This window comes from Eretmochelys imbricata, chromosome 10, assembly GCF_965152235.1.
Source record: "Eretmochelys imbricata isolate rEreImb1 chromosome 10, rEreImb1.hap1, whole genome shotgun sequence".
Taxonomy (NCBI): domain Eukaryota; kingdom Metazoa; phylum Chordata; order Testudines; family Cheloniidae; genus Eretmochelys; species Eretmochelys imbricata.
In genome coordinates this window covers 58,420,753-58,438,450 of record NC_135581.1, presented here as the reverse complement: position 1 = coordinate 58,438,450, position 17,698 = coordinate 58,420,753, and the positions used below count along the sequence as shown (strand labels likewise).

The following is a 17,698-nucleotide window of genomic DNA, read 5'->3' as shown; positions in this document are numbered from 1 at the left end:
TAAGTTATTTATCTTAGACTGAGACATCTGGCTTTCTGGGAACTTGCAAAGACATCAGCTTAATTCCCTGTAGCTTTATCACAGGCATAGCTCCGCTCCAGAGCCACCCATCTTCAGTGTCATGCAACAGAGCTATTATAGTGCCAGTGGTTTGGAAGACCTTCCATGGTTGTTACTCTGATGGGTGAATTTCACCTCCCTTAAAGAGAAAATTTCACACACTGGAGAACTTCTGTAGAACAATCCAGGCATATTTCTACCTTGTCTTTCTCATAAACATTTTCACTATTTTAGCTAAATTTCAAATACAGGGTCATATTTCACATACTTTATGATCACTCTTCTCCTTCTGCCTAATACTGCGGTGCAGAAGTTACAATGAAATTGTGACATCTCAGCCATTTCCATGGCAAGTTGTCATCAGGCTAGATTGTCACTTCACTGCAAGATCACGCAGAAAGAAAAAGCGGGGATGTGAGGAGGAAGAACACTTCTATTTCTAGCACAGATATCTTTAAACAGAAGTCCAAAAAAAAAAACAGTCACATCCTTTGCAAAACTGTCCTCTTTTTTCAAATTTCGCCCTGTCAGTATAGCCCTGCTGTAAAGTGAAACGGGTATGGCAACCATACAGCTATGCAATTTTCTCCCTATCTTTTGCAATATATAAGGAGAAGAGGAGGAAAAGAAAAGAGAAAGAAATCATAATGTTCTGACTTAGTTGGTTATACAAGATATACACACAGTTTGAATCCTCGGATCAAACATCCTACCTCCCACATTTCTTCTTTAGAGATGGGTTGTCTATTCATAACAAATAATTCAACAAACTTAGCCATCTTTTTTCACAAATTATCCATGAACAAACTTTGATTTTACTAATTTGTTCCTTATTCAAAATTGTTTGACTCAGCTGCTGTGCAGAGACCACTGTAGATCACAGTGACCAATATATTGTCTCATTGTTCATTTCTACTCACCTGTCCATTTATATTCATCCGTTGTCTCTTGTCTTATATTTAGATTGGTGCAGGGAATGTCTTTTTGTTCTGTCTGTACGGCACCTATCACTACGGGGTCCTGGTCTAGGACTAGGGCTCATAGAAGCTATGGTAACAGCAATAGAAACTATGAAAAGCATATTTCAGCCTTATACATATTCTTAAAAGCAGGAGGGAAATGAGAGCTCAAGATGGGCATCTGCACACTTTTGGCATGTATCTTGGCTAAAAAATTTAGTCACACATTTTCATACAAATATTTTCAGTAAATATCTCTGTAAAAGGGGAAAATCATTGGGATGAATGTTTGCAGAAAATAAATAAAAAGGGGCACATACAATGAGAGTATATTCACAGTCTGTATTTGAACAAGTGTCCATGAATACTTTTTGCAGTATTTGCCCAGTTCTAAATCTGATCAACTTCAATAAGAATTTATTTCCTGTGGGAATTTTGTTGAAATAAGGAAGGGAGGGAAAGGATAATTACTTCCCTTTTACTTACATCTTTAAATGAATGTGTGTTGAGTTTAACATTTGTGGAACATACTAGTCCTAAGAATTTCTGGCAAGACTTCTTTTTGTTTCCCAGTATTGCTTCAAGTAGAATTAAGGATAGGTCAGGTGAAATTCATAGGGTATTGCTTTCAATTTAACAATTGCTTTCATACAGTAGAATACTGGACAATCCCTCTTGTGCTTGACAAACACTATTTAAGAGTTCAGAAGGTTAAATAGAACAAGTGTGTGTATTTAGGGGGATTAATTCACCCTATTTTATGAAGATGGGGTCTCCTCTAAACCAGTAACTAAACCTACATTGGCTATATTACTGTGACTGACAGCACACTCTACAAGGCAGAAGCATTAAAATCATCAGAACACTCTGACAAGGCAAGCTCACCCTTATGCAGTGGGCCTGCACAAAGCCCATGCACCATATAAATCCCATTTAAGCTCAATTTAAGGGTCCATGCACCCTAGATGAACATACCATGAGGAAAACCATGTTAGCCAGTAACTAATGAAAGATGCTTAGCCCTTTCAGGGGTGGCACATCCTCCTAAATTTCTTTATATAAGAATAATCTACACTGTCTCCCTTTCAGAGAGTATAAAGTGGAAGTCAGGAGACATAGGTTCTAATCCAGACTCTGTCTGAGGACTCTCTGCCTCAGTTTCCCCATCTGCTGAGGATAATCACCACTTGACTGTGGTACTGAGAGGACTAACTGATGTTTTTAAATTGCTTCAAGATGAAAGATGTTAAAGTGGTGCAAAGTTGGTATTTATATTAACCAGAAAAGGAAAAAGGGCCTCAAGCTGTTGAGACTCAGGTTCTTTCCATAAGGTTTTGATTTTTAATGAATGTGAAAAAGGGTTGACCAACAACTTCATTGGCTTTTGTGTTTCAGTCTTTGCCCATCTTTTAGACTAACCATTACTGCTGCTACACTTGGCTCCACAGAAAGTAAACATACTTGGAAAAAAAGATTACATCCAAGTTTTACACAACAAAAGGCAGTTTAATAGGGGAAGAGAAAGATTAAGAAGAACAAAGCACAAGCACCAGAAAATAAATGTCTGTTTGGATGGTTTTTGAGCCAACACAGTATTTACAACTAATGAGGGAAGCAATGTGGATTTGGCAAGAGGAGAGACAATTAACAGAGCATGTAGAGTAAAGCAGAAGGCGAATCTGTTCATTTCTGTTTCTTGACATACAGGTTATGCTGCTTGTGCTGCTTCCTCTTTGAAAACCTTGAAACAAACACAGTATTATTTGACTCATATGTGAAGATGTAAGGGAGCTGTTCAGAATAGACAACAGCACATGGGAGCTAAACTATCACAGCACTGAGCCTATGTTCACCGTCATCTCTTTAAAGATCTGCTAGAAAGGCTTTTGCTGGTCTTTTTATATTCTCAGAATCATGAAATGCTGTCATCTGAGACATACTTAGGCATTGGCAGTTTGCATCTCTCTTGGTCACCAGCCTGAATACTTACAAGAGAAGAGAGTTCTGAATAAACAGCATCAACAGGAGTGTGACTAGGGTATCATAATAAACAGGTGATGAAGATCTCTGATCAATTATTCTTGATATAAGAAACCTTTGCAAGTAGCGTGCACTCATTGATGTTTTAAACCCAGGTCTGGATTAATGCTGTGGCTTTAGGGGCTGCAGCCCAGGGCCTCGGGCTAAGGCCTGCGGCCCGGATGCAGCCCACTGCTTCTTTCTATCCAGCCCACGGCAAGTCTCTGCACTGCAGGCCAGATATTGGTCCCCGAGCCTCGGCACCCCGCCTTTCCCCCATGGGCATGGAGCTGCAAGCGCCAGCTTGCCGATGTGTCCCAGCAGCCCCTAGGCGAGGAGCCTTCAGGGAATCTCTGCATGCTGCCCCCGCCCCCAGAGCCAGTTCTGCAGGTCCCAAAGCCACTGGGAGCTGCGGGGGTGGGCGCCTGCGGGCACAGACAGCATGCGCTGTACAGAGTGGCCTGGCCCCTCTGTCTAGGGGCCAGACATGCCGGCCACCTCGGGTAGCAGAGCAGTGCGGAGCCAGGGCAGGCAGGGATCCTGCCTTAGCCCTGCTGTGCCACTGCCCAGGAGCCACCCGGGGAAGTGCCTCCCAGCTGGAGCCTGCACCCCTCATCCCCTCCTGCATCCCAATCCCCTGCCCCAGCCCTGAGCCCCTTCCTGCACCCCAACTCCCAGAGGCCCCACAAAATCTAATAGCCCCAGGCCCACAGGAGTTAATCTGTCCCTGTCTGAACCACAGATCAAACAAATTGTACTTAATAAAGAAAAGAACAGTTGTGCTTAACCTGAATATTATTTACAGCTGTTTGTTCTACTGACTTGCATCTTCAGTGATATCAGTGTTGGGTATTTCTTCCGATTGTTCTTTCTGTGGAAAGTAGTTAAATAGTTTCTATTCTAATCAAATTTGGAAACCTAGTGAATAGGTCTAAAGTTCTTGCTAACACATGTACGCACATTCCAGTTATCCATTTTTTTTAATATGGCACAAAATATAATGGATTTTGTCTAGAACACAGTAGGGTAGGATAAGGATAAGGATCTTTGCTTAGTGGCTACTAATTGTATCTACAGCCAAAATCTTTGGTCCTTTTTAATGTTGAAAAAAGTTCATTAGATACAGACCACAGACCTGCTAGGTCCAGTACAGATTATATATAACATAGAGCAGATTGTCATATATATCTCACAGACTTATTTCCTGTGTTTCCCTACAGTGTGAAGGGGGGGGTTTTTGTTGTAGGTCTCAGAACGTGCCCTCCCACAGTGGTGCAGCTGAACTCCTGCACAGGGAAAAGTTTGGGGAGGACAGGCTGTTTTTTATTAGCCAATACAAAAATCATTTCTCTGGAATGGAGTAGGTGTTCACCTCCAGGTAGACGTGGGGAGGATTCTAACTTTCAGAGAAAAAATATCCCTCATGCTTCAAAGGTAAAGAATTCACAAAGGGAAACACAAGAGACAGCCACACCCCTTGTCACCCAGACTATGCATTAGTATGCAATTTTTGTACAAAGTAACACACACACACTCTTTTGTATTAACAGTTTCATTGACTGTTCAGGGGAAGCATAGGAATTGGCTCAAAAATCTGCTATATCAGCCTAAATTTAATCACTCTTCAGGCACCATGGACCACTAAGGCCACCAATACAGCCTTGCCTGTATCCCAGCCCATGAAATCCATACATCACCAATTTCAATTTTTGCTTTGTGCCATGATCTTCTTTCCAAGACCCTGCTTGTCTGTGACTTGTATCTCTCAGTCCTGTTATCTCCATGCATAGAATTCTACTTGTTCATGCTAACTGCCCAGGCCCCTTTACTTTCACCAATCATCTTTCAAATGAACGTCAGTGCACACGTACAGTATTCTAACTGCATAGCAAACACCAGCTGCTGTTTGTCCCTGAGAACCAAGCAGAGAGGATTGCATTGGTTTGACTCCTTCCAGTTCCCAAGACAATGTCACAATCCTTCCTGTTGTGTTTTCCCCCCAAAGGACAAGGAGTAGATAGAACCTGTTGACCAAACCTGGGGAGTGTTGAAAGTTAGAATGTTGGAATGACAAGAAAATGTTGCACGATCTGGAGCCCTGATGTTGACTGCACACAGTAATTTGAGTGCACTTTGGCTGGCCTATCTTACATATATGTCTAATGCCGTATAAACCATAATAATCTGGAAAGTAAATGACATGCAAGGAATAACTGTGCTGTGGCTCCACATTTCCAAAACCAGCTTAACCTTTTTTCCAATAATTTTCCCAGCCAAAGAAACTCCAGAGCATTTTTATTCCCTAACTAATTTGGTTGTAGGAGTGCCAGCTTACTAGTGTCTAGGAACGTCTCCAGACTGCAGTGATTGCCTACTTTCAGAGCTGCGGGCCTCATCTCCCTCTTCCTCTCCCCCCTACCCTCCACCCCCACACACTTCTACTGTTTGCCAGGAGAGCTTTGGCTGAACTGGAAAAGGAAAGACATGGCCCTAAGTGCCCTGCTTGAGTGGAGCAAAGCAATGGTGCCCTTCTACCCTGTTTGGTAATCTTGTGCTTGGGTACAGCAGGAGGCCACCTTTGCTTTCCACCCTCCCAGCCTGATTGGGCCAGTCCTGGTCATATTGGCCGAATTACTCTCCCATAAGGAAGGGAGGCAGTTCATATTGCTCCTCCTGGGCATGGGCTGCCACTTACCACTGTTTTCTTTCCCCACACACCCTTTCCAGGGGTGGTGTTTTGGTTTTTTCCTGACTTTACTACTAGATTTCCCTACTTTGCTCGGGGCTTCGGCCAGCTCCTTTCTGAGGGGAAAAGAAGGCTCTTTACCACCTCACACTGGCAGTTAGCGGTGGGGGCTTTTCACCTTCAACAGGCTCTCCTCTGGGGAGGGGCACTGAGCTATCAAATTATTTGCGCCACCTGTATGGTGTGTCCAGAGCGAGTTAACTGAGGTATCAACGGGCCTGAGTTATTACTAGGGCACCAAGCACTGATCATGTGGCAACTGGCTGGACCCTTATTCTGCATTGCATGGCACCAGGAGGGCTTCAGTGTCTGGCGCAGAAAGGAATGCATGAGGAAATAGAAAAGGGGGATTTGAAGTCTTTCTGGTTCTGCTCCTTGGGTGGATTTACAGGAGGGGGCTAGCGGCACCAATTTTTTGATGACTGCTCTGCATTTATAGTGATTTGTTTGCAAACTGCAATGCACTTATTCTGCCAGGTAGTTTGTGGGAGGAGCCACCTGGCTGTTCCTCGCAAGTCACATTATGTCATAGCTAAGGCTAAGATTTTATCTCGGATATTTTTAGTAAAAGTCATGGACAGGTCATGGGCAATAAAAAAAAAATCACGGAAGCCATGACCTGTCCCTTATTTTTACTAAAAATAATGTGACAAAATCGGGATCTGTGGGTCCTTCACACCACCAGTGGCAGGGCAGCTGGGAGCTCTGGGGGCCCACATTGCGGGTTGGGTGTTGGAGCTCCACCATGGCTCGGAGCTGCGGGGTGCCCCTGCTGCCCGTGTCGACTTGGAGTTCCGGAGGCGGGGCTACCCGCAGCTCCCTGCCCCTGTGGGTGGCAGGGGACCCTACAGTTCCCCACAGCTTCAGGCTGAAGTCACAGAGGTCTCTGGAAGTCACGGATTCCGTTAATTCCACGACCTCCGTGACTAAATCATAGGCTTAGTCATAGCTAATACAAGTTGTGGCCATGGCTTTAACCAGGTCTCTGTGTGTGGTGTCTTACTCACTGAGGGTCCAGTTCACGGCTCTGTGAATAGTTTTCAGACTTCATTATTGCATGCAGTCTTGTTTTAGCCGTGTTGATCCCAGGATATAGGTGAGTGACGTAATATCTTTTATTGAACCAACATCTGTTGGTGAGAGAGACAAGCTTTTGCGCTTATATACACCTGTAGAGCACTCTGTAAACTCAAAAGCTTCTCTCTCTCATCAACACTTCTTTAAACTCATTATTACTTAAACTCCGATTTAAGAGTTCCACACAACGTTAACTCTAATTTTCTACATTACATCCTGCCATTTTGTGTGAGCTTCAGCAGATTATGCTTTGAAAGTGTACAGTTTGGGGGTTTTTGACAGGCACTTCAAAGTGAAAAGAGGCTCGTGAATAGGGTTTTAGATAAACAGCAGGAACACTGACAACACTTCCAGCAAGAAAAGCTCTGAAAGATCAATTGGTGAAACTAAAGCACTCAGAAAGCATCCATCTCATTAACCCTTGTTTATTAATGGACAAATATATATATTGTATCTGGGATTGGGGTTGCCTCCATGACCATCCTGGCTAATAACCATTGGTGGACCTATCCTCCATTAACTCAGCTAATTGTTTTTTTAACCCAGTTATAGTTTTGGCCTTCACAACAGATGCAATGAGTTCCACAGGTTGACTGTGAAGAGTTCCATGGTGCGCTCCAGTCCACTAGTCTATGCTATGCCTCCCCATGACCTAGGTCACTAGCTGCTACTCCTCAGTGGCTTGTGCCAAATTTTAAGTATCTACTAATTCTGGGGGCCTCAGTATATGGGTGGCTGATTTTCAGAGGTGCAGAAGGTCAGTGATTCTCAACTAGCCATCCAAGCATGGAAGTACTCAGAATTTGAAACTTGGGTCTATGGCTTTATTAACTTGCATATTTCTATGACAGAATCAAAACACCACAACTGACTACTGCAGCAGCCAACAGAGGCCAGATTTTTCTGGCTTTCAGCAAGTGAGGAGGAACAGGAAGTATTCAGGAAAAGGCTGCGTAAGGGGAAAGGTATCTCTTAGGCCTCCTGCTAGGTCCCCAGGGGAGGACTTTCCATCAGAGCTGCACCTTAACTCTAAACTTACAAAGACTGAGCAGGATCATTCCTTTATAGCAGTCACACAACACTTAATCATGTACCCCAACTCCCAGCAAATCCTGATAACAGATGTGCTGGCCTTCCCTGTTCTTACAGTCCAACACCATGCTACAGCTCTCTTGTAGGTGTCACAAAATCAACATTAATAGGAAGCAAGGAAAAAACATCCTGTAATTCTGCAGCACATAAGGAAGCCATAATGGCATTTCCTGCAAATGGTCACCATGCTGCTTTGCAGGAACCTAGACTATTCGTGTCAAGGGAGATGGATGTGGCCATCTTGCATAGCCTTTTCTGGAAGGAGTTAGTCTCATATTAGGTTTGCACTTATAGAATCACAATTATAGCTCTGGATCTCACTTACTTGAGTAAGAGATAATATTTCCTATGGAGGAAAACCCTGAAATTGAATTTGTCAGCTCCCAGGGAAGCGGCCTTTGTTTTATGTATATATTTCTTTTCATGTACAGTGTAACACATTTTGAGCTAATCTTGCGCTCAATTCTCTGTAACAGACCTTCCAAGTATGTCTTAAAATTCTTAGTCCTGATTAGCACTGGATTTTTGAGCCTTTTTATTTTGAAAATATAAATGCACTATGGAACTTTGCAATTATATTTTACTATGTAATTGACTAGCTTCTAGAAAAACTACAGCGACAGAGTCCACTCTGGAAGCTCAAAATTTCATACACTCTTTTCCTCTTGAAAACATTATGTGCATTAACAGATTGAGGCCGTGGGTGGTATGTGACTCCCGCATTTGGGGAGCCTGGACCTGAATGTTGGAAGCTCCCTGGAAGTGTGGAGGCCACCAGTGCCTGGAGCATGGCCCCTCCCCCTGAGGCCCGCCCCCAATCAGCCTCCTCTCCCCAAGGCCCTACCCATGCTCCACCCCCACTCCACCCCAGGCCCTGTTCAGTCCTGTCCCCTGCCTACACCTTTCTGCCCTTCACCCACCGCTTGTACCTCTCTGTCCCTTCCCTGGAGTGGTTCCCCTCGCTTCTCTACCTTTCAAGGGTCCACAGGGAAGCAGCAGAGAGGCAGGCAGGGGGGAACGCAGGGGGAAGTGGTGGACTGGAAGCAGAAAGAGGAGCCATGTGGATGGGGCCACAGGGGAAGAGCGGGACATGGGAGTGGGACCTCAGGGCAGAGCGGTGGTGGCACTCCAAAGGTGGCAGGCTGGCAGCGTGCCTCTAAAGGGAGCTGTGCGGTATCCTGTTTGGGGAGGCTTAGCCTCCCCTGGCCTATTATACCCACTACCCACGATTGAGGGACTCCTTTGTCTCATAACACAGCAGACTCTGTTGGAACTTTTCACCTTTGAGCGTCATGAATAAGTTCCAAACTGGATTTTTAAGTTTTTCCTCCCAGACCTACCACCTAGCCAAAAGCTCACATCACAACCACCACATTCATACAAAAATCCCAATATAGTAATTTATTACTGAGCAACATCAAAAATATATATGTCAATGTATAAAATGCAGAAAGGTAAAGTCCCTCTGTATAGTAACTAGCAGGAATTCAGAGAGCAAAAGTGTTGAAAGAAAATGTAAGAGGAAAAAAAACAAAGTAAGGTGTCCATTTTATTTTCTTCACTATATTTTTAAGTGTTCTTCTCATTTACTAAGAATACAATACATTTTATACCTTGGTGTAGGTAATATTCACAGCTCCTTAAAGTGAGTCCATGGTTAAGCATATCTGCTTCTTTAAACTGCCCCCCTGGTTTGCTGTGGCTTTATCTATTCCTAATATTGCTCTTCTCTGAAACCAAAGGCCTCGCATACAAATTCAGCAACTCATGACTGTATGCTGTGAAAGAGAAATGATCAAGCTAAGTTCTAAATAGCTATAATGGTCAAATTGATTTTTAAAGAAAAATATGGCATACTGCATTACTGAAGCTGAGTGTTACAACAGTTAGCAAAGGGTTAACATTTCAGCTTTATTAACTTTATCCCCCTTTAAATGGCTGAATTGGATTTTCCTACCTGTGAAACATACTACACTGTCTGGAGTGACTTGCTGTTACAAAAGGGAATATATGGTAATTAATGACAGAAACAGAAAGCAGCTTCTCACTACAGTAATGCAGTTTTGGGAGCTTTACTGCCATGCCAAAGACATCATTAGCTTGACAGCCAATTAAAATATATTATTTGTATCAAATAAATGTAATGTCGAATGGGATGCTTATAACAAGATTAACAATGTTACAGTCTGATCTAAAGACAGAGAAATCAGATGTGAATGATGTGCTATGTATTGTGTAATAGAAAACCCCAATATTGCATGTGAGTAGTCCCATTGCTATGCATGCTTCCAGAATAAGAGCCAACTCTGTACATTTATCAAAAGCCTCTTGCAATGTATTGAATTGACTCAGTTAATGTCATCAGAACCTGTGGTTACATTTATAACTGGAACATCAGAGATGGATGTATTCTAGAGATAGGACAGTATGTCAAGAAACATGGTTTCTGAAAAATGTCCGTAGGCATAAAAGTCATGAGCATTGATATTCTCAAACATCACTTTAATAATGCTCACTTTTGGGAGATGAACTACACACAGAAACATTTCTAATACAGTGGTATATTTTGCATGTATTAAGCAGCTTTCATCCAAGAACCTAAAAGTACTTTACTCACTGTGAATCCCATTCCCCTACAAACCAACCCAGATTCTTATCCAGAGGAGCCACCCCCTCTTCAGCCTATCCCAGGACTCAGCTTCTCTTTGAAACCACCCACCCAGAAGGGAGCAGGGATAGAGCATACCAATGGAACCTCAGTCTGTGAAGGGCTCCCCTTTCTTCCTACAAGCACAAGGTCCATCAGCAAAATGCCAAGTCTAATTTACTTCTCTTAACCTTTATCCCATGCTGGACAGTGGACATAAGCTCTAATGAATGTTTACTTCCTAGAAATCTCCTAATATTAAACTTCCAATTTGTACCCTTTTTAACCTAACTGGACCTCAAGGATGAGATCAAGAAGGCAGAAAATAAATAAATAGTGTAAAATTCCTTCCTGACACCAAAAACATTAGATTGGTAAGACCCACGGCATCCTGATAGCTCACTATACTACAACAACAAGGAGGAAGTACCGGGCAGCTAAAGATGCAAGGGGCCCCCAAATGCACAAGAAGGGTTTAAATTGATGGAAGGGAGATGCATCAGGGCCAAATAGCTTCTCAGCTCCACCCTGGTTGGCCAATAGGAGACAGAGAACCCAAGGTAGGAGGGGCCCAGCTATGATATTTCCAGGTATTTGCTCATGATTCGGCCAACTAGAGTATTGTGTCCAGTTCTAGGCGCCACATTTCAGGAAAGACGTGGACAAATTGGAGAAAGTCCAGAGAAGAGTAACAAAAATAATTAAAGGTCAAGAAAACATGACCTATGAGGGAGGACTGAAAAAAAATTGGTTTAGTCTGGAAAAGAAAAGACTGAGAGGGGACATGATAATAGTTTCCAAGGACATAAAAGGTTGTTACGAGGAGGAGGGAGAAAAATTGTTCTCCTTAACCTCTTAGGATAGGACAAGAAGCAATGGGCTTAAATTGCAGCAAGGGCAGTTTAGGCTGGACATTCGGAAAAACTTCCGAACTGTCAAGGTGGTTAAGCACTGGAATAAATTGCCTAGGGAGGTTGTAGAATTTCTGTCATTGGAGATTTTTTAAGAGCAGGTTAGACAAACACCTGTCAGGGATGGTCTAGATAATGCTTAGTGGTGCAGGAGTGCATCCTTGAGTGCAGGGGACTGGACTAGATGACCTCTTGAGGTCCCTTCCAGTCCTACAATTTTATGATTCATCCCCTACCTTTCCCTTATGGGAGCTGGTTATCATACCTGCTGATCCAACTAACATCTCTCCTCCCACCACTGGGATGGGGAGCAGGGGAGAATGACATTCTTTGCAAGTTCTTTTAATGAAAAAAAATTTGCACCTGCCTGAAGTGAGTCAGTAGGATCCAGCTGTCCTCTGCTCTTCCTGCAGCTGGGAGAGGAGTTTGCCTGGATCTAAGCATCCCCTGGAACCGTCCTGGTACTAATGCCTAGTGAAGAAGGATGCTTCTTCCCCTTATTAGGAAACATCACAACCAGGAGGGTCACTCCTTCGAGGTCCCATAAGGACCTGAACTTCTTGCCACATATGCAATGATCATGTAATGGAAATATCCTATTGTAAAGTGACACAGAATGTGAAAGGGGCTTTTGAAAATTTTACCCAAAGTCCCATTTTCAAGAGAGACTCAGGCAGTTAGGCTCCTAAGTCTCTTTTGAAACTGGTATGGAGGAGCCTAAGTCACCTAGGTGCTTTAAGAATATTCTCCTATATCTCCTACAAGGGTATGTTATCAGAAAATACATGTACCACAACCCATACAAGGAATTTTTATCTTGACTTTCTAGAGACAAATCACTTGAGATCCGCTCTAATGGCTTCAGAGGTCACCCAAAACCCTAAACAGAATTATATGCTTGTATTAAATGGTTGCTTTAGCATACTGCTACTTGCTTTGCATCTACTAGCATATATACATTAGTTATATGTCCCCTGCAGAGTTACTATGTTATTGGCTATGCATGTAATAATGTTGTAGAGTCACAACAACTGTACCTTATCCTTATGGTAGATATTGTATCATGCACCATAATTATAAGGCCCATATTTCCTGTGTAATTTCAGTTATTGTGAGAGACAGGCTCAAAGCAAACCTCAGATTCCAACAGCATCAAACTTTGAAAAAGGTCAGCTTTTGACCAAGCTTTGCAGCTTATGCCTAGTTATTAACGGATTGTATTTCGCAGCATTTCACTCAATAGAAGTGTATTTTTTTTTAAAATAACTTTATTCCTCCATGTATTTTAAGCTGTACTGCATAAATAGTCTTTGCAGGTTTTGTATTCCTTGTTACTAGGTATGTTATATAAATTTCATTTCAGAGGCACTGGGGTCACAGCATCAGCACATTAGAATAAAGAAAAATCAACACAGCTCAGCAACCAAATTTCGACTCTATACAGACACAACTGAAGAAGGCTGTCTGATTTTGTTTGATCAGTTGGAAACTCTTGACAAATGCAGTTTCAATGCCTCTCTTCCTCTGGTGATGATAGTCCATGGATGGTCGGTATGAACTTCACATTATTTTCTTTTTAATTCAAGATGCATCTGATCTGATCTACTTCCCTTCTTATTATGTTACTACCAAAGTATCTTCCAAGGAAAGGTTAGGAAAAGAATGACTGCATATTTCCTTACTAGGAAACATATCTTGAAATAGTCCAGAGTCTGTTACTCCCATTGAATTCGGAGACCGAATATCAACCTCTCATAGAGGAGACCTGTGTTAGAGATTATTTTCATATTCCCTGGTTTAAAGCCTGTAGAGTCTGAACAAGTAGCTGAATTAATGTGCTATGTCTCTAAAGGCTCAAGTACTGATTTCATTTCTGTTCTATTTGCTAACAGATACTTCCAGATTGTTATTGAAAAGAAGTGCTCAAAATCTCCCCACATCTCTTTCACACACACCTTGAAGAGAAATTCTCTATAAAACACTTTCAGCTGAAAATGGAGCCTTGAACAGCAATAAATAACCACTGAACTGGTTCCAAGTTAAAAAAAAAATTAAAAAGCCAGTTCAAAAAGCCGTTCTAGTCTGCAGTGAATTTTGATCAGCTCTTCAGTTTAAAAAAATGTTCATTTAACAGACATTCAAAGCAGAATCTTATAGAAGCCACACTTACTAGCAAAGGTGGACAAAACTGTCTGAGCAAATCTTTTATCACAGAAAACTTTATAGGGCATTGCCCCCAAGCACATGGATGTAATACCTTTTGGCATTAGTAGGAGCTACAGATGAATAGGGATGGAGAATGCACCACTAAAATTATTTCAGTAAAGGACCCCAAACAAATATGTAAGGGAAAAAAAGATAAACAACTCTCTTCCGAATTCCCATTGAGCTTTTTGTAACAAAATGGAAAATGACGATGCAATTTGAAATTGGAAGAGGAATACCATATCAGAAGTTTGGACACAGTGAACCAGGGTTTCAACTTGTTCTGCAACCTGGTTAACAGTTCCAGTTTTGTAAAACTCAAGTGAAGTTCCCCATATCAGGTACAGACATGTAAATTCAAGAGATTTTATTTGGACCCTGTCTACAATGAGGTTGAAATCTTGGCCTCATGGAGGTCAATGGCAAAACTCCCATCAACTTCAGTGGAGCCAACATTTTACTCTGGGTCTTTAACCAAACTGGGGGACCTTATTCAAACACTGTCCTCATTGAGCAAACAATGGGCCTGAGCCTATTCCCACTGAAGTCAGTGACAAAACTTCTTAACTTCAGCATGAGAGGGATCAGGGCCTGAGTTGGAACGCCGTGCTTAAGCCAAATTTAAACATGGATTCTCAAACTCTGTTAGAGGGTCAGTGGAGAAGAGATTTAGAAGCCTGTAAGTGCCCCAGTGAAGGGAATGTATTCAATTAGTTTAACTTAATTCTGACAGCTTTAGCAATTAGAAAATTTGGCTGTATTAGATTTGATAGAAACTAAGGATTCTTACAATCAAAAAAGCATTAGGAATTTATGACCCATTGAATTGAATGGGACTCCTCAGGCAAATACAGGCTTCATGATCAAACCTTTAAAAAAAAAAAAGAGAGAGAGAGAGAGAGAGAGAGCGCACGCATGCTCACAACAAGAACAAAAACAGGGCAGGACAGATTTCAAAATGATTGATGGAATCGTCTAGAAAATCAGAAGTCTGGAACTCTAGATGCCCAGCAATCTTTCACCACCACACCTACCCCTTTCCCTGTACCTAGGATTTTTGGAGGGTAGCTGCTGTAAAATGAAATATGAGAAATTACTCAGTTATCTCTAGAAGAGAGAGTAAATACAGTGGCACCTGTTCATTGTCAAGGGCCCATGTCAAAAGGCCCAAAAGTTGAATGCTTTTGATATTGGCTCTTGAGTTTGTTTTATCCTTCTGATCTTACTGCTATATGCAATCATTTTATCGTCATCCTCAGAAGTGATATACAAAACCTGATGACTACTAAATAATCCTCCTTGCTCACATATTCTCGTTTTCATGCAATTAGTTGTCAGGAATTGCATAGGAATGTACTTGGTAAAGAGGTTCTTCCCCCCCTCCCACCCAAACCCTTTTTTACAGGTAGATGGAATGTTAGAAGGGTGGATCTGGAAGATGGTAGCAGCCCTGAAATCTCAGCATAAACAAACAAATGTGATTATTGCAGACTGGCTTACACTTGCTCACCAGCATTACCCTATAGCAGCACAGAATACACGCAATATAGGACAAGAGATAGCAGGTTTCCTGGAATGGCTGGAGGTAAGCGCCCCGAATCAAAATGTGTTTCTTTGAGCAAGAGCTATTTTCTCCTTTTGTTTATGCTTTCACCTTAGTTTGAAGTTATGTTGTTAATGTGTTCTGCTTCACTCACTTACGTTCTTTCATTGCAATGCACAAACAAATTTCTTCCATAAACTTTAAGATGACTTCATAAAAATTTTATTGTGCAAGAGAGAAACAGCAAGTGGCCTTCTGTTTATTAAAACATTTGATATTACTTTAGAGATGTGATCGTTTCATGCTACTGTAATTTTCTTTGTTCTGTTAGCACTTCTGCAGGCAGCTGTTTGTCTGAGTTATAGACCTGTACTGGATAATAAAGCTCAAGTTCAAAACACTTAAACTGACAGTGGTCGGTGGAAACAGGGGAGGGATGAAAGAGCAACATATTTTCAGAGCCTGGTTTTGCGTGAGCATCACTGGCAAGAAGAATGGGCTTCGCTGGACAGGGGCGGAGGTGTTTTGGCTTCAGTTCCCATCTCTGCCACAGACTTTAAGGGTGATCTTGGACAAGTCTTTGCTTCAGTTCTCCACAGCTGGTACTAAGCACTTTGGTCCCCTCAGGCCCTCCCCAAAGTGGACTCAGCTGCTGTGGAAGCAGCAGCAAGGCCTGAGCTGTGCTAATGTGATGACTCCCAGCATTGGCCACTGCGCCTGGTTTCAGTTAAAGAGGGAGCACCCTCACAGAGACAGACACATGTGCTTCAAAGCTGTCCTAGCTGTGGCAGGCAGCCATGCCAGAGCTGCACTGGTCTGATGGCTACCAGCTACTGCTTTTGCCATGATGGTGATGGAGGAGCGCGATGATGATATTTCAGCGGATGGGGGAGTGAAGACTGACAGAACAAGAGCTATCCCTATAAATCAGGTGCTTTAGGCAGCCCCCTATTTAGCGTGCACACACACACACACAGAGAGCTGGTCCAGGATTCCCCATACGTAAAATGGGATAATGCTTCCCTACCTCACAGGGAAAATATGAAGTCACAGGCCACATCTACACGAGAGAGATTTGTTGGCATAGCTATGTTGGTTGAGGTGTGAAAACACACACACCCACAAGCCTAGCCAACACAGCTGTCCTGGCAAAAACCCCAGTGTAGATGCAACTGTGCTGACAGAAGAGTGCTTCTATTGGCAGAGCTCATGTCATCTGGAGAGGTGGTGTAGCTATGCCACCAGAAAACCTTCTGTCAGCATACACTGCATCTACACTCAGGGTCTCTGCCAGTATAACTGTGCTGGTATAGCCGTATCAGCAAAGCCTGTGTAGTGTAGACCAGCCCACTTCCTTTTAGTCATGGCTATGTCTACACTGAACTTTCTTTTGGGGGGAAAAAGAAGTCTGTAAAGTTGACTGAGAAATTTGTAACAAACGGTAATGAAGAGCAAAGCATCTACCATCGGTGATGGCAGGATTATGAGTCCGGTGGCACCTTAAAGACTAAAAGATTTATTTGGGCATAAGCTTTTTTGGGTAAAAAACCCACTTCTTCAGTTGTATGACTCCATGCATCTGAAGTGGGTTTTTTACCCATGAAAGCTTATGCTCAAATAAATCTGTTAGTCTTTAAGGTGCCACCGGATTCCTTGTTGTTTTTGTGGATACAGACTAACACAGCTACCCCCTGATACTTATGGAGAGTGGACACTATACCACAGAGAGCACGAAGATAACTGGTGTCACCCTTCTACTTTGTGAGATTAAAAGTAACCTTTGCTCTTGTTCAAACTGGGTCATGGTGGCAGTGACCTGAAGTGATATTTTGATAGCTGATCTATGTGAGACAAGCGGGTGGACTTAGTGCAATTCCCAGAGGAGAGGTAGCACATCAGAGACATCACTGACGATCATACTTGCTAGCTGTCTCAGCCGACAAACCAAGGACTGACTACAGCATGGGGCTGAAGAAGTGATTCTGAGCACATTGCTGTGGCAGCATGGGTGGATTCCTTTATGCTGTGTCCCCCCAAGATTTACACTGGCTGTCACCTTTCACAGCTTTACATTCCATTGAGAGGGAGATTAAATTCACTGGAGAGAAAGTTCATAAAGTAAACAGTGCTAACAAAACACAGTTGTGTTGAAACTAATGAAACAACAACAAAAACTACCCCCAGTCCACTTAGCAATGAGAATTTTCCTTTCCACCCTCCAGAAGTGTATTTCTGATGTGTGTCCAACTGCTTAGAGCCAGATGTGAACACCTGAAATGGCCACAGTGGAGGTATCAAATATTTCAGAGGTGTATGTGTTTTAATTGAAAATACAAAGAAAGCCAATCTTAGAGTTCTTAGTCCAGGCGTTTAGGAGGCATCATTTCTAGTTTAGCAACGTCTGTTAAGAAAACTATTAATTTCAGATTTCCCAGGTGT

General features: G+C 42.6%; 1 protein-coding gene across 1 annotated transcript in view; it reads left to right on the top strand.

Annotated features, from left to right (window-relative positions):
- LIPC (lipase C, hepatic type) overlaps positions 1-17,698 on the top strand; it is a 72,666-nt gene that overhangs the window by 36,950 nt on the left and 18,018 nt on the right. Inside the window, exons 2-3 of the mRNA XM_077828437.1 lie at positions 12,875-13,062; positions 15,122-15,301. Of these exons, the coding sequence (XP_077684563.1) occupies positions 12,875-13,062; positions 15,122-15,301 (368 nt within the window). The remainder of the gene's footprint in view (positions 1-12,874; positions 13,063-15,121; positions 15,302-17,698) is intronic.